Here is a 24,608-nt window from a genome sequence, read left to right as displayed (position 1 = left end):
GCAAACTTTTTGGCCCGAGGGCCACATCCGGGTTATGAAACTTTATGGAGGGCCGGGTAAGGAAGGCTGTGCCTCTCCAAACAGCCTGGACCCTGCCCCCATTCGCCCCCTCCCACTTCCCGCCCCCTGACTGCCCCCCTCAGAACCACCAACCCCCCCCTGCTCCTTGTCCCCTGACCACCCCCTCCTGGGATCCCTGCCCCTAACCGCCCCCCGGGATCCCACCCCCTATCCAATCCCCCCTGTTCACTGTCCCCTGACCGCCCCCCTGAACCTCCGCCCCGTCCATCCGCCTCCTGCTCTCTGTCCCCTGACTGCCCCCCGGGACCTCCTTCCCCTTATCCAACCCCCACTCCCCATCCCCCACCCCCTTACCACACTGCTCAGAGCGGCAGGAGCTCGCAGCCACGCCGCCACCCTGCCCGGCAGAAGCGACAGGCCAGAGTGCCAGCAGCGCAGCACACTGAGGCTGCGGGGGAGGGGGGACAGCGGGGGAGGGGCCAGGGGGCGTGTCTCCCTGGCCGGGAGCTCAGGGGCCAGGCAGGACGGTCCCGCGGGCCGGATGTGGCCCACGGGCCGTAGTTTGCCCACCTCTGCTTTAGGGGGACTTGAATGCACGGAAAGAGACACCACGACTTTAAAACTTTGCAGGTTTTAGCACCCAATGAAGATTGCTCTGAGAAACTGAATAATATGAGGAAGTGACATTCTTTGGGGATTTCCCATGTTATTAAAAGCTCGGTGATGACTGGCTGGTTGATAAATGGCTGGGGTGTAACGCAAAATAATCCCCACTGCACAGAAAGGAGCTGGACCAGCAGCAGAACCTAGCATTGGGAAGGTTTAATCACCAAAATCCAGAAGCAAGACAGCAATCCATTCAAAACTCCACTCTATCCACCCCACACCACAGAGCTTAAGACTACAGCAGTTGAAAGTCAGCCCAGTCCTATGAAGAGCCCTGACTGGATTTTTAAACTGCCCTGCCCTAGGGTGAATCACCCAGTCTTGGCACATCTGCACTCATCAGCAGTACTGGGGTGCAAACATGCAAGTGAATCTGGCTTCCCATGTGGAAGGCGTATAGGATGTGATGTTACTGTTGGGGACACTGGGCATGGCCACTAGGTATCTTGAGGGGATGGAAGACCACGAGTGTCGATGAAGCCCCCTTGCACTAGGCCCAAGTGACCTTGCCCCCCCCGAGCCTGGAGGCACTCGCAGCAGTCCTGCTGAGGATCTTGCAACAATATGTTGCGAGCGCAGACTGTCTGAAACTAAACAAGGCCAGACAGGGCAGATATGGCAAAACAATGCTGAACAAAACAACTCCATATATAGTTTAACAGATGATACAAAGAAAAAGGGCACTAGCTGGTATACCGGATTGGCTGGCTATATGGATACTTAGGGCAGCTTGCTATTGGATAAGTATGCTGAAAAAAGGATGTATAAAAGTCTGTGTAACTTCCTGCTTGGTGTGCAGGATTTGAGATTAATGTCTCCCTGTACCACTTGAAGCTTCAAATAAACTTTTCCGCTTCTCCACCCCGTTGTGATTATTGGGCGACGCACACCGGGCAACGAACCCCTGCTGTTGCTCGCCTCGGGCACTCTGTGCCGGCAACATTACTGTTGGGGACACTGGGGCATGGCCACTAGGTAACTCGAGGGGATGGAAGACCACGAGTGTCGATGAAGCCCCCTCGCACTAGGCCCAGGTATCCTTGGCCCCCCCTCCCGCCTGGAGGCACTCGCAGCAGCTCTGCGTACTAGGCCCAAGTGTCCTTGGCCCCCCGCCTGGAGGCACACACAGCGGTTATGCTGAGGATCTGCAACAATATGTTGCAGAGTCAGACTGCCTGAAACTAAGCAAGGCCAAACAGGGCAGATATGGAAGAACAATGCTGAATAAAGCAGCTTTATGTATAGTTTAACAAATGATACAGAGAATCAGGGAACTAGCTAGGAATTGGATTGGCTGGCTATATGGATACTTGGGGCAGCTTGCTATTGGATAAGTATGCTGGGAAAAAGGATGTATAAAAGCCTGTGTAACTTCCTGCTCTGTGTGCAGGATTTGAGATTTTATTCTCCCTGTACCTTTTTGCAGCCGCAAATAAACTTTTCTGCTTCTCCACCCCGTTGTGATTATCGGGTGTAGCACACTGGGTAACGAACCACTCAAGCTGTTGTTCAGCCTCTCGGCACTGGGTGCCGGCAACATTACCATCAAGAGGAGGAGATGTAACAAAGGTCAAGACAGACAAGATGCAGCAGCGGCAGAGAGTGCTATGAAATATTTAAACACCTAGTCCAGTAGTTTAGAACACTCTGAGTGCAGATAAATCTGAAAGTTCTGCCCAAAGCAAGCAGGCAGGAGGCCAGTGCAGTGCCACTTAATCAGACTGCAAGCCAGGCAGGCTGATTATGTTCCTGCAGGATTTTGTGAGCGTGCTTCTAACAATCAGCAAATGAGCTCAAATCTCAAAATCAATTTTAATAGCAATTCCCAACAGCAGGGTCCAATAATAAACAAACAGATGATTTCAGGAGTCACAAGTTTCTCTCTCCTGTTTCAAGAGAATCACATGCCCTCGTTCAGGAAAGCACTTAGTTAGGAGCTTAACTTTAGGAATATGCTTAAATCACACCGACCTCACCCGGGACACAGCACATCCCTAAAATTACACACATACTTAAATGCTGTCCTGCAAAGAGCTGCTTCCCTGAATGGGATACTGAGAGATGGCATCTAGTAAGTTAAGTCTCTAGAAACGCCGTGTGCATACTACCTGGAAGTGCATCACCAAAAATCCATGTGCTTGAAGGAGTTTCATTTTCACTTTCACTTCACTTTACATGCTGCACCTCATGGCTTTGGTGGAGTATTTGTTCTCTATGCAACATCAAGAATGTGTGGAAACCTCAGAAACACGGTTGCGTTCCAAATAACTATTTACGAACTATATGCAAACATATAGGCCTAGGTCCCTAGACACGCTGCTGCTCTGGCAGAGTTTTGCTGACTTTTGCAACAGAAGGGCTCCCAAACTGTTTAAAGGGATATTACACAATTCCTATACACTACAGCTTCCTATTACTGTTGCTGTTGAAGAGCTTTTGAGACTTTTACAGAAAGATTGTGGAGTTTAGTGCTGTCAACGTTGAGCTCAGACTAGGGCTGTCAAGCAATTAAAAAAATTAATTGCGATTAATTGCACTGTTAAATAATAATAGAATACCATTTCTTTAAATATTTTTGGATGTTTTCTACTTTTTCAAATATATTGATTTCAATTACAACACAGAATACAAAGTGTACAGTGCTCACTTTATATTTATTTTTTATTACAAGTATTTGCACTGTAAAAAAACAAAATGGTATTTTTCAATTCACCTAATACAAGTACTGTAGTGCAATCTCTTTATCATAAAAGTTGAACTTACAAATGTAGAATTATGTACAAAAAAACTGCATTAAAAAATAAAACAATGTAAAATTTTAGAACCTGCAAGTCCACTCAGTCCTACTTCTTGTTCAGCCAATCGCTCAGACAAACAAGTTTGTTTACATTTGCAGGAGATAATGCTGCCTGCTTTTTGTTTATGTCACCTGAAAGTGAGAACAGGCATTCTCATGGCACTGTTGTAGCTGACGTCGCAAGATATTTACGTGCCAGATGCACTAAAGATTCACGTGTCCCTTCATGCTTCAACCACCATTCCAGGGGACATGTGTCCATGCTGATGACGTGTTCTGCTCAATAACAATTCAAAGTAGTGCAGACCGACGCATGTTCATTTTCATTATCTGAGTCAGATGCCACAATCAGAAGGTTTTCTTTTTGGGCTGTTCGGATTCTGTAGTTTCCGCATCGGAGTGTTGCTCTTTTAAGACTTCTGATTTATTTAGCGTGTGCATAGTCGTCTAACCAAACGATGGCATCTTCAGTGGCGTGATGCAGTTCTTCTAGCCCACTGCTGAACCTAGTCAGCAGGCATTCATCGACAAAGTGCATCATCGTCTGTGTTGCGCCGCAGCTGCACAAAGGGCTGTCACAAAGGCCCCAGCGATACTGGTTGGCTGCACAGAGACCTTGCCCAGTCTGGAACCTATTCAACAGGGACCACTGGTGATGGGGCAGGTCAAAACCAGGCAGGCAGACTGTGGGGTCAGCAACGAGAGGCTGGTTAGGGATTATAAAAGATATCCATTCCTCTCGCCAGAGTGTTTCCACCCTCACATCCTGGTGTGGCCGATGAGATCATAACGAGCGACGTGACGGCAAATGTGCAACTGGTAGTTTTAAAAGGTCATTTTGTGCAGCGGCAGCATGCTCCACACTTAGTCCCCGTCAGATTTTGGAAGATTCCTAACCCTTGGGTCAAGAGCTGTAGCTACCTTTAGAAATCTCACATGGATTCCTTCTTTGTGTTCTGTCAAATCTGCAGGGAAAAAGTGTTCTTAAAACGAACAACATGTGCTGAGTCATCATCCCAGACTGCTAGAACATGAACTATATGGCAGAATGTGGGTAAAATAGAGCAGGGGACAGACAATTCTCCCCCGAGGAGTTCAGTCACAAATTTAATTAACACATTATTCTGTTAACGAATGTCATCAGCATGGAAGCATGTCCTCTGGAATGGTGGCCAAAGCATGAAGGGGCGTACGAATGTTTAGCATATCTGGCACACATGGGCGGCTCTACCAATTTTGCCACCCCAAGCAGTTGCCGCCAAATTGCTGCCGCACCTGGAAGAGCGGCGGAGCTGCTGCCAAATTGCTGCCGTGGGACACGGACTGCTGCCCCATTCTGAATGCCGCGCCGAGCACCCGCTTGGAAAGCTGGTGCCTGGAGCCAGTGCTGCTGGCACATAAATACCTGGCAATGCCAGCTACAAAAGTGCCATGCAAATGCCTGTTCTCACTCTCTGGTGACATTATAAATAAGAAGCGGGCAGCATTATCTCCCGTAAATGTAAACAAACTTGTTTGTCTTAGCGATTGGCTGAACAAGAAGTAGGACTGAGTAGACTTGTAGGCTCTGAAGTTTTAAATTGTTTTGTTTTTGAGTGCAATTATGTAACAAAAAAAATCTACATTTATAAGTTGCACTTTCATGACAAAGAGATTGCACTACAGTACTTGTGTGAGGTGAATTGAAAAATACTATTTCTTTTATTATTTTTACAGTGCAAATATTTATAATCAAAAATAATATACACTTTGATTTTAGTTACAATACAGAATACAATATATATGAAAATGGAGGAAAACATCCAAATTATTTAATAAATTTCAATTGGTATTCTATTGTTTAGCAGTGCAATTAAAACTGCAATTAATTGCAATTAATTTAGTTAATCACGTGAGTTAACTGCGATTAATCGACAGCCCTAGCTCAGACCCATGCTGGCTACAATACAGTTGCTGATAGCAAGTTTCTTTCTAGCAAAGTTTCCATGACTAGTCTGGACAGCAATTGCTATTTGTCTGTGAACTAAGAGTCCGTCGACATAAGGATTTCAGGGGTGTGTTATTAACTATTTATATTACAGTAGTACCCAGAAACCCCACCTGAGACTGTGTCCTAAATTCTGAACAGAGTCACTGCCCCAAGGAATGTAAATAGACATGGCACACACAGGAAGTATTATCATCCTTATTTTACAGGTGGGAACTGTGGCACAGAGATTAAGTGACTTGTCCAAGGTCAGGCAGGAAATAAGTGGCAGAGCCAGGAACTGAAGTCAGCTCTTACAAGTCGCAAGCCAGTGCTTCCTCTCCCAAGGGATTGGCTACTGTGAACAACTTAAACCACTTCTCTTCCTCAAAAGAGCACACAGTCCCTGAGTTACCGTCCAAACTTACCTCCTTTTTGCAGCCTGACTATTGGCAACACCAAAAACAAACACCACCACATCAAACTCAACCTCCTGGAGTTTGACGGTTCCTAGGGATTTCCTCCACGACCTGCTCTGGCCCACAGAGACACACCTGTCACCCTTATGCTCTGGCTTGAACTAATGAGCTCTGCCTGCCAGCCAGCATGAGGCAGCAGTAATAATTATCCTAAATGTGAATGGTGTGTTTTAGCCCCTGAGCTTAGGGTGGCTCAACAGAAGCGTCCCGCAGCACTGTACAGGGCCCACCAGCCAGTGACAGTCCCGTTTGATGTAACCCTATAGCAGTCTGGCTAGCACAGTGCTCAGAACAGCCTGCCCATCCCGATTATGGAAGCCATGCTAGAAACCCCGTTAGCAACTACTGTACATTTAAACAGTGCGAAATTGAGAAGGAAATGGTCAATAAATTAGAGCTTGTGCAGATGACTGAGAAACTGGGGGGGGGGGGTTCCTTTGTGTGATTCCTGGGCCCCCGCTGCTCGGCACATTAGCTACGTTATGTATTCCTCTGTCACACAGCAGCAATGTGAAGTCAAGGGGATTCTCTCCCTGGCTGCGTTACCTAATATATTAGGTGCCACTGACATCCAGCAGAACAACTTTCACAAGCAGTTCCCCTTAGTGGGACTTAGAAGCCAGACCACTGGATCGGGATGCTCCTTTGTTCAGTATTTCCACCAGCAGAAGCAGTTATGGCTAAAGCGAATGAGAGAAAGGATGAAATACCATTATCTCCATTCAACAGAGAGAGAAACTGAGGCAGGGAGACGTGACATGACTTGACCAAGGTCGCACAGCAAGCCAGTGGCAGAGTCAGGAATAGAACTGACTCAGAACAGTGACTTCTCTGGTGCACCACAGTGTCTTATGTATAACTAATCATTTCTGAGCCCTGGCCTGAGAAACACAGGATCATGACTTTTAAATCACTCCTATGTGACCTTGGGTAAGTCACGTAACCTTGCTGTAAAAATGGACATACCAGGGCTGCCCTGCCTCACAGGTGTGTTGTGAGGATAAATCCAGTAAAGACTGTAATGTGCTTTGAGATCTACTGATGAAAGGCACTGTATAAGAGCAGGTATTATTATTACAATCCTCAGTGCCAAAAGCCCCTTCGCAATGCATATACCTGTAATAAGCGTTCTCAGGATAATACTAATCAGTATATTTTAACTGATACTGTAAGATGCTTGTAAGCAGATTCAAAATGTACCCACTGCTTTTATTCTTGACCTTTAAAACTCACTGGCCCGTATGCTTTTATTGGTGTTTGTTTTCAGAGCCCACATACTTGGGACTGATCACCAGCCAAAGAATGAACTAGTTCAGAATTACTTCTTAATTCTTAGGGTTGCACAATACGTTTAAACATTTCCTGCGGAAGATGAGCCAAATAGGTGAACCCGAGTTCGGTTTTCAAAGAGCTGGTATTGCAGTTGCAGTTTTCCTGGCCTATGCGTAAAACCTTCCCTAGTCGTTCCAGCTGACAGCGCCGCCATCTACTGTTGAGAACAAAAAGGGATCACTACAGTTCCACAGGAACTGAATCCAGCCTGCAAGCCATTCCGGTCTCCAGGAGATGTTACTGCATTTTATGCCAATCCAGAGTTAAATTCTTAGCTGGTGTAAACTAATACAGCTCCAAATGGAGCCATGTCAATTTACACTGGCTGAGGATCTGGCCTCAGAACTGCATGTTCCTCCTCCTTTCAGATGTAAAAGCCTCTTCTTTTTACTTAAAACAAAGTTACTGTACAGGAAAGGGATGTGATCTAGGAATAACACCACCACTGCCCACAGTCAGCACAGGTAAATTTCCCACAGCTCAGTCCATCAACACAAGACTTGGGCCAACTTTGCAAAACAGTTGTTTCAGGACAGATGTGTTTAAAGAGCTCCACAGCAGCCCAATGGGACAGAGCAGCACATCTCACATCCGGTAGGGGGAGAAAAATTGCACGCCACCGTCCTGAGAAAAGTTCAAGCTGTATCTACACTCCCAGCCTACGTTGGCAAAACTTGTGTCGCTCAGGGGGGTGAATATTCCATAGTTACACCAACGTAAGCGCTATTGTGCAGAGCGCTATGTCAGCAGGAGAGCTTCTCAGCCAACACAGCTTATGCTGCTCGCGGGGGTGGGGGGGTTTATGCCGACGGGAGAGCTCTTTCCCGTCGGCATAGAGCGTCTTCAGCACACCTGCTGCAGCAGCACTGTAACTGCAGACACACCCAAAAATCAGAGAAGGAAGCCACCTGGTTGATATTCCCCATGGAAGTCAGACCACAAGTCATTATCATGAATCTCAGCCGTATGGTAAGCACAGGACATGGCTTAATGTCCAGATTCTTGAGAAGTTACACTCGATGCACTGGTTTGTTGGCTGCTCCAGTGAAAGGCAGCAAGAGTCTAATCCAAACCCCTTTGAAGCCAATAGAAAGACTCCCATTGGCTTTGGATCAGGCCCCAAGTGCTTTAAAAGAAGGGCCAACTCACTGGCCGAACCTTAAACATCAACATATGCAAACAAGTCACAAATACACCACAGAGGCAACATTCACTTTGATCACATAAAAATCAGGGTTAAGATTCAATCAGAGATGTTCACACCATTCCATCACATGGTCTCATCACATTCTCACATGGTCTCACATTCCATCACATGGTCTCATCACATTCTCATCACATGGTCACACAATATGTTTGATGCAAAATGGTACATTTGTTGTACGAATGGTTGCAATATGCAATGCAATCCAATCGAATGTATTGGTTGCTGAATAGCACAATTGCTGTTTGTGTATATTACAAACTTTGGGAACCCACACAAAGGAGATTGCAGAAGGAGACTGAGTAGCTGCACAGCTTAATTTGTGGATGAATCAAGGGCAGCGATGATGTATGGAGCTTTTCACCTGAGCTCACTGGTTCGATTCCTGCTCAGCCTGGCAATGACAGTTGTCAGCAGATGTGAAATGAGCTCGTGGAGTCACTCAAATTTCCAAGTGGACAGGTGCCCATATAAACAAACATCACAGTTGGTATGAGTTGGCAGTATCAGCAGAGAGGACAAGAATTTAACAGCCATGGAGACTGAAGTACACTCTCACTACTCAGGGAAGTCGGCCATTGAGACTGAAGTACACTCTCACTACTCAGGGAAGTCTCACTAAAGTGGGGTTCAGATATGCTGGGTGGAGCAGTTTAGAGAAACTTCCATTGATTCTCCATATACTTCACCTGATTGGTGGCGAAAATATTTCCCTTTCAAGGACTGTTTCTCTCCTTTCAATAGGAGTGAATTTACTGCATCTATATGAGCTCAAAACTATATTATCTCATATTCTCATCGACTATGCAAGGTCAGCCCTGACTAATACTTGGAGGAGTCAGCTCCAGGTCAACCTACGTCCAACCAAGTGGTGTTGGTGGTTCAGTAGCCGTGGTCAGGGATTCCTGTCTCAGTTCATTAGACCGCAATGCACCTCAGCATTTTTTAAAAAAGAAACTGAGGACTACCATATCCAATTGAAACTGCAGGGGAATTTGAGGTAGACTCAATGTAATTATATAACTGGAATTTAGCCGAGAAACTGCAGCTAAGCTAAACCTAGGATAGCATTGTTAACCCCAGCACTTGCAAGAAGCAGTGTGTTTTTCTTAACAACTGCAAGATGGTCAGTCTTCACCTTTACAACTCCAGAATTATTTTATTAGTTGTTATTACATGAAATGACACCATCTCCAACAGCAGAGCGCTGCTTAGCATCCTACTGGAGCTTTGGTCCAGTACTGAGTGGGAAGGAAGAGTACAAGAGGCAGTGTGTTCTAGCTGTTAGAGCAGGGTATGTCGACACAATAGCCTCAGGATATGGTTGCAGCTCGTGTAGACATACCCCAACTAGCTTTGATCGAGCTGACACGGCAACCGAAGCAGCGAACCTACAGCAGTACGTGTTTCAGTGCAGCCTAAGTAATTATCCAGGTGGGTTTGTACAGTCCATGCTGAAGTCTGTGCTGGTGAGTCTTCACATGCTAGCTAGATGAAAGCTAGCTCAGGTATGTCTACAAGAGCGGCAATCACACCCTACGATTGCAGTGCAGCCATACGATCGGAGCAGGAGACCCGAGTTCCATTCCTTCCCGTCTGCTGTGTGACTTGGGCAAGTTACTTAAGCTCTCGGGGCCCATAAAATGGAGATAGTAATCAAGGTCATGTTCACTGGGAAGTTATCTCCAGTTGGAAGACAAGCCCCAGCAAGATCAGATTACCTCACACTTCAGAAGATAATATCCACGTGAAAGAGGCAGTAAGGATAGAATCTCTTAGCTACTCCAATCAAGTGAAAGGAAAGGACCGTGAGCTCTTAGAGCAGAGCAGAGCCCAGTACCTGCGACTGTGTTAAAAAAATTCTAAAAAAGCTTCATCAAGATGCGTGTTTACCTACCCAGAAAGGGAAAGTTCAATTGTGCGGACACTTCAGCTAGAAAGTTCGTTTTGTATTCAAGACCAAGGAGAGAAAAAGCAAAACAAACAGAACTGGAAAACACTTGGTCGAGTTGTGGGACTCACTTTAGATTAATAAAGCTTCCAGCACAGATGGCACTGCCAATAAATTAAAAGAAATAATGCTTTACTGAAACCCTAACTCTTATTTTCCCAGGTTTGTAGGAGGCTATGATTAGAGCTCTTCAGAAACAAAGAAAAGAAAAAGAGAGACCTGGGGCAATATTCATCCTATCGATCCCTCTCACTGAGTAATGCCGATTCCAACATCTCTGTGAGCAGCATTTGCTTGAGGTCTGAAGAAATGATTTTGATATTGGCAACCCAAACACACTTATTTCCAATAGATGTTCCTGTCCAGCCCTCACAGAGGGTAGGATTTGTATGTTTATCAGAAAGGAGCCTTTCCAGAAGAACTTTAATCTCCAGAAGTCCTAGATGCTTTTATTTGGACACACAGTACGGGGGAGGGTATGTTTAAGTCAATTCTGGCTCTTCCTTTCTGAGCTGGATACCATTCTTTCACCTTCTCAGCAGGTAGGAATCTTTTAAAGCAGAAATTCTCAGTAAAGCACAATAATGGGGCATGGTACTAGCCACAAGTGACCTCTCTCCCCCCATTCTTCCCTTAGTCACTGTGCAATCGGAACCAACACTTTGCGGTTCAAGACTAGCATCAGAAGTGAATTCCCCCTTATAGGAATCAGCTCAAGGCTGATGCACGCTTACATGCTACTCTTCTGGAGGGCTTACGTGGGATGTAAATGGTACCCAGGCAGGCCTTCTGCCCAAGAGTGTCTCATTCCCTGAGAATAAGTGCTGTCCTCTGATATAACAGCTCTTGCATCTATACAGAAGGCCACACACCTTAAGGATCAAAGCAAAAAGTTTAGGAGCCAGGAGGATCTTGGATTCTAATCCTGGGTGAATCACTGAATAACTGGGACCTGGAGAAAGTTACTGGAGCTTTTGGAAACTCCAAGGAGACCAGCTGTAGAAGCAGGACATCACTGAATGCTAAATGTTACTTCTAAGTGAAGCTGAGCTGTCTGGGGTGAACAAATTACAGGACAGAGGAAGGAGACAAGAATATTGCCTGTACTATGAGACACAAGAAAAGATCTTTAAATTGCAGATTTAAAAAAACACCATTATTATTTATATTGCAGTAGAGCCTAAAAACAGAACAGAGATCTTACAGTCTAAGTATAATTCAAGAGACAGCAGGTGGATATAGACAGATGGACAACACAAGGAAGCTGTCTCAGAAGGTACAGAGACAGGCAGGGTTAGAGCAGAGTCAAGGCCCCAACCCCACAAAGCTAGTCAGCAGCGCTTGGCTGGTATAACGTGCCCAGATCATGGTCTGGCAGATGCCAAGTGCGCTCCCAACGACACTGCACCTAGGCAGGCTGTTCGGCCAGTTTTAAAACATACAGTCCTGCTTTGTTCTGATTAGTCCCCATCCAGTACTGTTTTAAAACCAATCTGGTATCAGGCACAGAGCACACCGCTCTGCCCTGACCTAGGGCAGGACAGGTGTGTAACCCACATTAATTGAGGGCATGCTCTTCAAAATGGCATCCTCCACGAGGCATGATCTTGCAAGGTGACGCCGAAGGAAGCACGCCCACGCCATTCCTAGAAACCCCAAAATACTAGACATTTTTGGTAATGTGCCAGTGGACACTTCAACTGCACCTGCCTCCTGCACATCCCTGTGACAGCAGCTGCTAGTCCACACACCCTCACCAGCAGCAGGGATAGAGACCCCAACAACTCATATACCAGGGCTCTTATTGGCTCATGCAAGATCCATCTGAACCATCTGAGACTTTTGTACCTCCCCCACCTATGCCTGAGTAGCTGGTGTCAGAAACCATGAAGGGGAACAGCATACAAAAGGAGCTCATCTTTGAGCTGATCCTGATTTCCTTGCAGTCTAGCAGGGAGTAAGCCAGGCGAGACTAGTTTTTAAACTGCAGGAGGTTTGCAGGCTGGGTAGTTGGTATCAGCAGGCTGCCTAGCTTCGCCCCACAGCCTGTTACAAACATCTGCAGGGGGCATGGCTCTCCTCAGCCCTGCTTACCCAAAACTTTATACGTGGAAGCCACCCATACTACCTTTGGCCTGATCTTCAGGTAGCCTGTGCTTCGGCCTGTTCTACTGCTGAGGCTGTCGTTTCTCGGGAGGGCTGGCTAGCTTAGGGATTCAGAGCCTGTGATTCCAACCATCTCTGCACTGCAGGGGTACCTAGGAACAGAACGTGGAATAACAGCAGCCTTTGGGACGGGCTTAGCCCCTCCTAGGTTTATACTGTATCACTGGGCCTTGCTAATCTGCGTCCTTCTGTAACTGATTTGAAACTGCTCTAAGTCAATAAGAGCTGAGCCAGACCCTCTTGTACACATCGTACTGGATATTGGTAACGGCATCTCCCCTGCGTCCCACTGAACTGGCAAAGGAATTCTCGGCTGCTTCTAAAACTCAAGGCTGAAATGGAGGGAAAAAAATGCTGCAGAGGGAAGTCCCTGATAACTTGGTTGCTGGTGTTATGTGGCTGACCCTAGTTTAGCATCAAGTCAGACAAAAATCCCTTTTGTTGTTGCTGTTGATGGGAAGAATGAAGACCTAGACAGATGTGGCTTTTTGTATGAGCCAATATTTCTAAGTCTCTCCGCACAACGGGAGGTAAGAGTTAAGGCTGGATAGTACATTGATCTAGCCAAACTTACCGAGACTTCGCTTTAACTGGCCACATAAACCTTTTCAAACAGCTGCTATTTCAAAGTAACATTTTAAAATGTTGCAAGATTGCTGTTTCTCAGTATATTCAGCCAACAATGTCGGACCAAAATCAGCTCAAATGTCTTATTACATGAGTGTGAAAAAGACCCTTGCTGTTTTCCCCTTACCTTGATAGGTTTATAAAGATACATTTATTATCCCAAACAGAAGCTTGATTTCACCTATTTTTCATAGCAGTTTCTTCTGAATTAACCTCTTTGAGTGCTGTTTAGCACAACCCAATTCCCGTATTTTCTGAGAGTTCCCAAGGCTGCCCCACCTTTTTGCTGTTCTCTGCTAGAGCCTGGGAGAAGCTGCTGGATATTACCCATACTTCCTTTTCCTTGATCTTTGCCTCCAACTTCCCCAGTGGCCACATTACTTTGGATCCCAGCCCAGGACCCTGTAGATAGCAGCCTTCTGCTGCTTCTCCTTAACTTCTCTGCCAATACCGCTTCAGTTCCCTGGGCCATTGCCCTGCAGCCCCAGGGACCTTTTTCGCCCTCTTTTCAGGGTCTCCAGCCTGCAAGTCCCAGCAGCCAGCCAGGAGCTCCTCCTTGCTCCACCAGTCCCTGCCAGCAACTGCTCTGTCCTGCAGCCTGATAGGAACACAGTCCTTTCCCCTTGGACTCCCTGCAGGAACTGAGTGTCTCTGGCCTAGCAGCTCTTTTTATGTAAGCCCGCTGGGCCCTGACTGGCTGCTCCCTGCACAGCTTCATAGGCTGCTTTTAACCCCTACCTTTCTGGTGTGGGGTGAACACCCTTAAACACAAACTTATGTTACATGGTAAATACTATAACAGAACTCATGTCAACATACATATGCTCTAATACATATGACAGAACTCCTGTAAATGGCTACAACACACTGACACATCTGGCGATGACTGGCAGCTCAAGAGGCAAAGCTTTGCAGAGATACTTATCCAGGGTGCAAACCTGCCAGTTGTCGAGCACTCTGGCCCTGAATCAGACTAACCACATGCTTAACTGGAAGCATGTGAGTCATCCCACTGGTGGCACTGAACTGCTCAAGCCAGCACAAAGGATCTGGTCCGTTATCATTTTTTCCGAGACACCATAAAACTAACGCAAGAACAAATGAAAAGCTTTCTGAGGCTCTCCCAGTGCAATCTTTCTCTCCCAAATATTCCCCTGTTTATTCCTCTAAATCCAATTCTTTAAAATTAACCAGAAAGGAGTTAAGGAATCAGAATTATTTACTTCACACCTTGCTCCTGTCCAGTTTAATGGGCTAACAAGACCCATGCAGATTTTACATGTGAAATATTAAACAATATTTCCACACAAGATTTAGTCAGCCAGGGCGATGTCAGATCAGACTCAAACTCAATCTGCCCTCAGCAGGGAAAGAGCAGCCTGGCAGTTGAGGATCTCAAAAAATGCATCAGAGAAAACTACCACCACCAGAGCAGGCTGGAAACAGATTTACCGGGGAAAGAAATACAAGGAATTGAACCCCTGGCAGAAGTGTAAGTTATAACCACACAATACATGATAGAGGCTGCGGATAAAAGGACTTGAGAATGGTTTGCTTGAAGGGCCCATCAGAATGGCCAGATGTTTAATGGTCACACGCAAGGGTGTTCTGTCTAGTCCGGACCCAGCTCCCATCAAAGACACTGGAAAGATTCCCACTGATTTTGATGGGAGTTGGTTTGGGCCCCACAATATGCAGAACACGACACTGGTACAATTGCTACTTTGCTTAGCCAAGTTTGGTGGTCTCTCTCTTTAGTAAACCTTCCACTGGCCCACACCTCAGGTCCACTGCTCACCTCAGATGGCTGCTAGCCCCCATTTCAATTCCTAGCACATTCAGCTGCGGCGTACATGGATGGGAAATTCACGTCATGTCGATAATAAGGCAGACAACTAAAGCTGTGACCAAAGAAGTTTGTAGAAGAGGCTGATGCTGTCCTTGAAGCTTTCTACGTTGCCTTGTGCAGCAGAGCTCGCCACACAGCTGGTGACTTCGCATACAGTGCATGCTGCAATGGTTAGGCCCAGGAGACTGATCTAGGGCACGGCCTTCCTAGACTGGTGGTTTTCCCAGGTGGGGATACCTGATCTGCTCATGCAATCCAGGGCTAGAGATAAGCTGGGCTGAATAGACTGAATATAATTTCATGCAGGCCTTGATTTGTAACCTTCACCAGTGCTGCCTCACATACCATGAACTCATTGCCTCCAAGGCTGACCCATGTACCTGGAATAGATACCTCTCCTGTGAAATGCCAGGAAACTGGCACTGAAAGGAATGCAGCAGCAGAGAGCAGCAGTTGCAAAATGCTTGACTCACCGCTACTCTTCCCTGTCCTAGCGGGCCTCACTTTACTGCACCTCTCCTCCAGCAGAGGGCCCCCAACTTTCCCTTTGAAGCTCAGTTTGCAGCACTTACCTTAGCCAGCTAGAGTGTCAGCAGAGTAATACGGAGCGAGGCTTTGGAAACAAAGGGCTAGCACGGGTGCTCTGAGTGGGTTCTCCGTTAAATGGGATGTTATTTGACTGGGGACACAGAGCCAGATTCTGATCCCGGTTACACAGGAGTCCATCTGGAGTACTTGCACTGACTACAGTGACACTAGTCCGGATTTAGTGAATAAGTGAAAAGCCCAGGGGGGTTAGTGAATAAGTGAAAAGCCCAGGGGGTTTCTGAGCAAAAAATGCAAAACAAGGAACACTCCCCCTTGAAGAAAGAAGAGAAGAGTTGCTCTTACCAAGGCCCTGGTTTTGCTGTTCCCATTCAATGGTGTCTGGAACTTGGTAAGATACCCCAGCCAGCTGTGCTGCAGAGTCTCCTATGCCAACTATGGGCTCCTGGGAAGTTTCGCCAGGAAGAGTGAAACCTGGCAGCTCCGTGTCACCCTCCATGCTTTCCTCCATTGAGTCTGTATCTCTGTCTTCCTCCTCTTCCTCTTCTTCATCCTCCTCTTCATCCTCCTCCTCCTCCCCCTCTGGACAAACAGAAACCAGGACAAAAACAACCGTGAGAAAGACCCTGCAAAGCTGAAGATTTATACGTCTGTGTCATCAGACTCCACTAACTGGGTTTGCTACCAGAACAGGTTTTATTTAATTCATTCAGAAAGACAGACTGGTTATTTGAACCAGGTTGTATCAGGTTTATAGGGTATGTGACACCGAGGAATGGGTTAATTTGGAAAAGTTATCAGCTTTCTGAAGTTGCTAAGTAATTATGTTCTGTCTTCAAGTTATTCTCAGCCAGTGAGATGTGTTCTAAGGATGTCTTGTGTCAATGGTGGAGTATGTCGTCATTCCGTATCCTGAGTGTGTGTGTGTGTATTTGTGTGTGTGCCTGGTGTGTGTGTGTATATGGGTGTGTATGTGCGCCCAACAAACGTGTGCTTGTCTTGACAATTTTTCAATTAAAGTGAGAAATGTTTTCCCAGTTTCCAAGCTTTAAAGCAGCAACAATTTGCTTCTTTTTTTTATCATCAATATTTTCACAGCACCCAAACACATGCCAAGTTATTTCCCAGCACAATTAGACACAGTCCCAGCTCAAAAGAGCTTACAGCCAGAAGCCTCGATCCTGTGATCGGATCTGCTAAGGCAGATGCATGGGCCCACGAGGAGTCCCATTGATTTGTGCTGGCACATCTGTTTGCAGTGAGGATCACAGCAGGGACCGGATGGGACAAGGAAGGACAAGGGTTACAGCAGTGTCACATGGTTACTTAGTTTAGGCAAATGTACTTCTAGGTGGCTCCACTTTGAAAAAAAACTTTTGAGTCACTATGGCAAAAATAGTGGGCCACATCCTCAGCTGGTGTAAACTGGCATAGCTCCATCAGCTACATTGATTTACCCAGCTGAAAATTTGACCCACTGTGTCTTCAGAAAGTCTTTGAAAGAATCCAGTAGGATTAAGATAGCATGTGACCCTCTTTTCACCTGATTGCTAGAGTGCTGGGCATCTGAAAAGGCAATAAGCTGATAAATAATGATCAGAAATATTTTTGCAAGCCAGCCTACACAAACATAATATCCCTGTAGTTTATCATTTACGTAAAGCGCACTTTGATCTGTTAAAAACTGCTCTACAGACGTAATCAGAGTGGAAGACACTGTCACCGTGCAGCTGAAGGTGTATTCCAGCCAGTGGGCCTCAGCCTGTGTTAAAAACAAACATTCTAGGAAAAATCCACATTTGGATACTTCTAATAGGTGAGTCATTTGGGCTCAGAGCTGGGGCCCACATATACTGCTGCCTTGGCAGTTAGCTGGAGCAGCTCAGCTTAGATAAGGCAAAGTATAAGAGTGAAAAACTCAAATACTTATCACAACATTGAGAGCTGTACCTTATTTAACATGGCTCTGCTTTACCCTGCTACTGGATGCGGTTACACTTTAACAGGTCTGGGTCCAGGAGTGAACTAGTAAACAAGCTGGAATAACTTTTGGAAAGGACATTGCTTTGTGGGGAGGACACCCAAGTTTTGAATTCATTGTTTTTGGAGTTCCTCCCTCTACTTAATATTTCAGAGATGAGAATGGCATTACCATTTACAAGCCTTCGGCGTGCCGTGCTGCATTAGTATCAAAGACTGGTGCATGACACAAGTGTTTATATCATCAGGGATTTGCTTTAAAAGGCTACATTGCTTTTCAGATCTTCAGATGAGACAACTGCACTTTGATGAGTTTTATTCAATTCCAGAATTTTATGCGATACGCTATTTGGATTTAGCATAAAGGTCATTTCTAAGAACACTTATGCCATGCAGAGTAATGAATAGAACTTCGGGGCACCATCAGCCCCTTAGATTCTCATTACCTTTGATAGGAGAAAGGCAGGAGTATTTCATCCCCCAGTGGCTTTGTCCTTCTGCTTTTCCTATCCTTTCAAATAAACAACAAGAACTTTCACTGCCATTTTGAATGAGCTCACACCAAAACAGTCAGCCTCTATGAACAGGGCTGGAGCTTATCCCTGGTGGGTCACGAGGAGAATGCTTGCAGGAGAGTTGCAAAGACAAATTAATGTAGGTGTTTTGCAGTACCGGGTTTACCATGGCACCAGTGGCTCTGTGGCGCTGGGCCCATACTCAGGAGCCCCGGAGTCCAGACCATGGCCCCGCCTCCACACCCTGCTTTGCCTGCGTTATATCCCAAGGCCCCATCCACTGCTCATTCCTCTTCACCCCCATCCCTCCTGCCTGACCCCTGGGCGTGGGGCCAGTGGCGTGGCTGGACTGAACAGGCTCCCAGGGGTCACGTCCCAGGGTCTGGGTCTGCCCCACTCCCCAGCGCGGCTCTGGCTGGGTGGTCTCTGCTGCTCACCACCTGCGGGGCCCCACCTTCCTCCTCGGGATGAGCTGCCTCAGACCAGTGCTGGCAGTCTCTGGGCAAGGGGGCACGGGGCATTAGGGTGGGGCACTGGGCAGGGCGTGTGGCGTAGGCCTGCCCCCAAGGGGAAGGGGCACACTGGCAGTGCAGGGCTGGGTGGGCCAGTGTGTGTCTGGCAGCTGCAGTTTGTAAACCGGTGTCCTCATGCTGGGCTTTGCAGAGCAGGGCTACTCCTGCCGTGCCATCCCCTGCCTCATTGCCCCCAGCCGGCCCCATGCTCTGGAGACTGACCCCCCCCCCGCCATGCCCCATTGCCCCCATGGGGGCCCACAAATATGTTTGGTGCCGGACCCACAAAAAGTAATCCAGCCCTGTTTTGTTCTCTGCTGGGAGAAACGCTGCCAGAAAGGAAGGTAGCAGCTTTGGATTTCTAAGCTTTAATAGTAGACAGAAGGGGGGCAAAAAACACCAGCAGAAACTAGAATATTAGCAGAGTTCCCCCCCAGCTCTGAAGGAGGGTGGGGAGAGCTGGGCAGCAGGTGAGGAAATATGGACTCAAGGTCAAATCTGAAAAAGATTTAGGGTCAAAATTTTTCCACAGTAACTACTGATTTTTGGGAGCCCAACCTGAGGTGCCTTTTAAAGGGCACGTAACAGCACTTCTGAAAATCATGCCCCTGCAAAGCATCTGAAGCTGGGCACCCAAAAATCAAAGTGGCCGGAATCACTAGTCACATCTGAAAAGAGTGGTTACAAAGAGAGATGTGGTCCCTAAACTGCGATGTCCATTTCATGATCACACCACAAAGATCAAGGGGATTCAAGTCTTCTGGCATAATCACTGGTAAAAATCCCTATTGGACGGATGGCTCCTGAATGCTGCACCCCCTTTTTCTCTACCCTTTACCGCAAGTTCACAGTCTGAAAAAGGCCTTTAAAAGCTCCCTATCCTGTCGCCAGCTGTCCACCATTCAGCAAACCGTGAGAATAGTGAAGAGCGCCACCTGCCAGTCACTGGGAGGAAGTGTTGTCTCCAAACAACAGCACATTTCACAAATGCTAGGAAGGGCAAAAGAGGAAACTGACAGAGACAGACAATCCACACGCAGACCTGATGCTCCCACAGACCAGCATTCAGGGGCAAATGTTGCGTAGCAGAACCCCAGAATACTCCAGTGAGTGAACCCCACCGTGACAATGTTTCCCTGCACTCATGTACATCGCTGGGCACCCCAGGGCTCTGACAGCGCCGGAGGTAAAAGAAACAAAAGTGGTTACGGATGCCTAGGATGGAAGCCACAATGACCAACAGACTAAGGGAGTGTGCCAGAGCTGCCCATATGGCAGCAGTTCATGATTAATTTGACTGGGCACTGGCCTATGGAAAAGTAGTGAATTTTGGCCCCAAATCTTTTCCAGATTCTGCCTGCAACATAGAAGAGCTAGGCGTGACAGCAGGGATGGCCCAGTGGTTAGGACACTCATTTAGCCCTTGAAGGACATGGGTTCAATTCCCTGCTGTACCAGAGACTTCTTGTGTGACCTTGGGCAAGTCACTTAGCCTCTCTGTGCCTCAGTTCCCCATCTGTAATGGGGAATACTAGCACTGCTCTGCCTCATAGGGGGTGTGAGGTTAGAGACTGTGAGGTGCCCAGATACTGTGGTGACGGGGGTCATCTATAGTCTCTTTCTTGCTAAGAGAGATGCCCAGAGAGGGGGACTACCTTTTTGTTTATATATACCCTTAGCTGCTATATCTTCATGTAAACACTAGTTTACAAAGTTAGTGCTATGTTTTTACACTCCCTGTCCCTGGGTCAAATCCTGCCTCTCAGTTCATTAGTTTGTTATGATTTGCATTGTGGTGGCACCTACGTGCCCCAATCAAGGCTTACTACCCCATTTTGCTGGGCACTACATACGTCACACAAAGACAGTCTCTGTCCCAAGGAGCTTGCAATGGAGTATGCATTCCCAGCTGCCACTGAAATAAAGAGAAGCAATGCATATGTAGCTGAGGACAGAATCTGAAATGAATGAAAAAATGAAAACCCTGCCCTTCTCTGATGTCAACGGAAGTTTTGCCTTTCAGGAGGCCCCTGGCTCAGGGAAGAAGAGCAGGATTTGATCTATAAAATTTGTTATTTTTAGAAGGCTTTAAAACAGGCAGGAAAAAAAAAAACCCTTAGGAACTTAATTGGCTACTGAGAATTCCTAGCTGGAACAGAGATACAGAATAGCTTATGAGCAGCTGGAGTGCTGAGAGCAGGAGGTATGATACACCACAGCTCATGTCCCAATGGACTTTTATTCCCTTAAGCACCTGACAGCTTTTAGAACTTGTCGGAAGCTGAGATTAGAATCAGTGATGGAAGAATGTCTGGACATGGAGAGCTTTAGATAAGTGTCAAAAGACTTATCTGAGCACCTAGGATCCCCAGCTATATTATCAATCACTAGAAATTGTCATTATAACTTGCCACAGGTTGGTCTACTAGCAGTATTGCAGTAAATTTACCAGGGACCTTTCTGAGTCCTAGTGGCAAGCAGCCTCTATGTTATGGTTAATAACAAATACAAATTAAAGATAATTTTACATTACGGAACTGCACAAAACCTCACAACAGTGTGCAGCACAGAAAAAAGTGTGAGCACTTCTCTCCTTCCGAAAGAGTTCTCTGTGGCGCACGCAAAGGGTGCGGCTCTGCACTCATCAGTGGAGTGGCCAGAGAACGGCCAGGGTCATATAGATAAAAGATCCCAGTTGCATTTGTGTCAGACAGCCAGAGGAAGTGTTGCGGGTGCAGTGCTCGGAAGCAGACAGGTAGGCCACAGAGGGAAGAGGCAGTTTTGTTCTATGGAACAGCTGGTGCTGTGGTCAGAGAGCACGTGGGACCATCTTTCCCATCACCAGTGGAGAATGGCCTTGCCAAGCTCCTGGGACTGGCTTACCATTCCCTCAAGTTTCTTACTTTGGCATCATCCACTTTCCTTATTATTCCCATGGATTTTAGGTCCTTACAAAAATCAGGCAGATTCCAGACAGAAGCAAACCTGAATTGTTATTAATTATTAGTAGTAGTTGTAGTGACAGTATTTCTTAGAAGCCCTAGTCAAGGACCAAGAACCCACTGTGCTAGGCACTGTGTCAGGTTTCCCACCTCCCCGCTGTGACCATGTTGAAAGAGACAGAAATGAGATGGAAGGCACTGAAAAAAGGATCCTTGGTACACCTTCTGTAGCCAATCCTTGCCCCATATCCATCCCCAGAGGAGGAGACGGGTGAAGAGCGAGTGACTGAGGGCTGAGAGGGAACCTCATGGCGCTGCCAGGATGGGGTTATCCTTGAGGGTACCATATAAATGAGGGGCCACCTCTCAACTGTTTGCCTTATCACCTTGGAGAGGTTACTAAGGTTGAGGGCATCTTCTGCAGCTAGAGGGGGCATCTGACTGCGTGGGATGCAGCAGCAGTCGTGGGGAGAATTCCTAGTGAGAAACGGGTACCTGATAGACAAGGGATAGTAACAACGATAGGTCCGTCAATGGCTATTAGCCAGGATGGGCAGGAATGGTGTCCCTAGCCTCTGTTTGCCAGAAGCTGGGAATGAGTGAAAGAGGAAGGACCACTTAATGGATCCTTGTAACCCAACTGACGTCAATGAAGTTACATCAGGATGAATTTGGCCCTTCATTTTTATTTCAAGAAAACCTTCATGGGAGAAGATTTCAGCATTCAGAACTTTGCCATTACCATTCACTAACATTCTCGTTATCCAGAAGTTTTAAGAAACAGTCGTTTGTCAGATTTATAGCAGAGGAGAAATGTCTTGTTCTGAGCAGTAAGGTTCTTTTATTAAAAGAAGAAAAATTCATTTGCCCAAATCGGGAATTAAAATTAATATAATTTTTAAAAGAATTATAGGGCAGTATCCAAGTTGCTACTTGTGACACAGGTATCTCAGAATGGCATCCTATAACCCCATATTCATCATTTATATATGCCAGTGATATTTCATACAAAGCATGCCATGCAAGGTATCCTATGAAAGGTCATGATCTGCTGAAACCTGTTGTTCTGTTCAATTATGTATAATTATTAGTGTGTATAAAGTTACTGGAAAACTGGCGGGTGTAGCCTGATGACACGATGTCCAACACCCAATGGTCTGAAGTGACCTCAACCAGGCCGAATGGAAGGGACGGAGATGGTCGAGGAAAACGTGGGGCAGATCCTTGGAGGTGGCTGGTACATCGCTCTCAAGAGCGCCCTCAAAACAAGTGCTTCTGGCCCCTGCAATGTTTTGCCAGGCCAGGTTGCGCCGGTGAGTGGGAGGATGAAGGCCAGCGGTGGCTAAAACCCAGCTTCCCTTCTCCTTGCAGGTCCCTGCCGTGGCTGCCACTGCCTTGGTGGTGGGGGTGGTCGGCATGGCTGCCGTGCAGATTGAGGAGTATGCACCCGCAATGAGCAGAGGGTGGCCCGAGTGTACTTTAGGCCGTGTAGCCTTGCATCTGTGTGGCTGGAGAACAGGCCAACCCTGTCAAACGGGAGGTCCTGAATAGAGGCCTGCATCTCCTGGGACAGGCCGGTGGTTTGGAGTCAGGAACTACACTTCATGACCATCACCAAGGCTACCACCCTGGCAGCCGAATTAGCCGCATCCCAGGCCATCTGGAGGGAGCACCGAGCTGCTGCAGTACCTTCCTCCCCCAGAGCTCCAAACTCTTGAGCAGCCACCTGGGACATGCAGTCCTTAAACTTAAGGAGGGAGTCCCACAAGTTAAAATTATAGCGCCCCAAAAAGGCCTGGTGGTTTGCCACCCTGAACTGGAGACTGGCCGTAGAATAAATCTTGCCTTCAAAAAGGTCCAGTCTCTTGGCCTCCTTATTTTTGGGGGTGGAACTGGCTGGCCCCTGCTTGTCCTTTTTGCTGGCCGCCAATGTGACCAACGGAATACTTCTTTTCCACCCTCTTGGAAGTGGGCAGGATGGAGGACAGGGCTTGCCAGATGGTCTTGGTAATATTCAGGACCCCTTTGTGTACCAGGAGTGCGTCACAAGCGGGGGTGGACGCAGAAAGCACACTGAATAGCGTATCCGATTGCTCCTCCATTTCCTCCACCTTGAGGTCCAAGTTGGTGGCCACCCGGAGAAGGAGTGCTTGATAATCTCTGAAGTCATCAGTTGATGCCTGGATCTGGTGGCTAACCATAGCTAGGGGTGACTGGTTCCTGGAATATCCAACCGGTGCCGGGAGTAGGGGAGCGGTACCGAGCTGGGGAGCATCCCCGAGGCCTCAGTGATGGTGACCGTTGGTGCGAAGACGACCAATGCCAACTGTGAGACGATTGGCGTCTCTCTCTAGGCGAACCCTGGCGTGAGGGCGGAGATGAGGAATGCAGCGCCGGTGACCTGTAGCGACGAATCAGTGAGCTGGGCTGACGAGGAAACCAATGGCGTGGCGACACAGGGCTCTGCCTTGGCTCCGGAGACCGGTGGCATTCGCTCGCCTTCTGGGAGGCCCTCACGGCCAGCTTGCCCTTGTAGGGAGCTTTAGCTGGGTGGCGGGAGCACTCATTGCTCCCTGGGATCTGGGAGCTGAGAAGGTGTTGATTGTGTCATCAGCCTGGGTCCCCCACCGTTCTCCGGAGTTGGTGGTGGGTCCCTTAGGGGAGGTACTCCCCGTGTTGGATTAAAAGTAATAATTAAATACATTAATTATTTTCAGGAAAATATGGTCCAGTACAGACCCCGGATTTGGCTTGTATTATTAAAAGAAATATGTCTCTCAGTCTGTTCTCTCAGCCTGCTGAGTTTGTGCTAACTGAAGCAGGCTTGTTAGTTTTCAAGGTCTGTGCTAATTGTAGAAAAACATTCAGTGAGCTGTAGCTCACGAAAGCTTATGCTCAAATAAATTTGTTAGTCTCTAAGGTGCCACAAGTACTCCTTTTCTTCATTCAGAGACAAAGAGTTTGTCCTAAAAGTGATAAGATAACAACATGTTACAAATGTTTTTCTGAAATCAAGAACAAGATTTGTTGTTCCTCCACTTTTATAATCCTATCT

General features: G+C 47.1%; 1 protein-coding gene across 4 annotated transcripts in view; it reads right to left on the bottom strand.

The window, feature by feature from the left end:
- The window catches only part of ARMH4 (armadillo like helical domain containing 4), a 109,151-nt gene that overhangs the window by 57,730 nt on the left and 26,813 nt on the right, over positions 1 to 24,608 (bottom strand). For all 4 annotated transcript variants that reach the window (XM_084632455.1, XM_084632454.1, XM_084632456.1 and 1 more), the window contains exon 5: positions 15,950 to 16,186. In XM_084632455.1, the coding sequence (XP_084488581.1) occupies positions 15,950 to 16,186 (237 nt within the window). The remainder of the gene's footprint in view (positions 1 to 15,949; positions 16,187 to 24,608) is intronic.

Source organism: Lepidochelys olivacea (assembly GCF_965140295.1).
Source record: "Lepidochelys olivacea isolate rLepOli2 genome assembly, chromosome: 6".
Classification (NCBI taxonomy): domain Eukaryota; kingdom Metazoa; phylum Chordata; order Testudines; family Cheloniidae; genus Lepidochelys; species Lepidochelys olivacea.
This window is presented reverse-complemented; position numbering and strand designations above follow the sequence as displayed.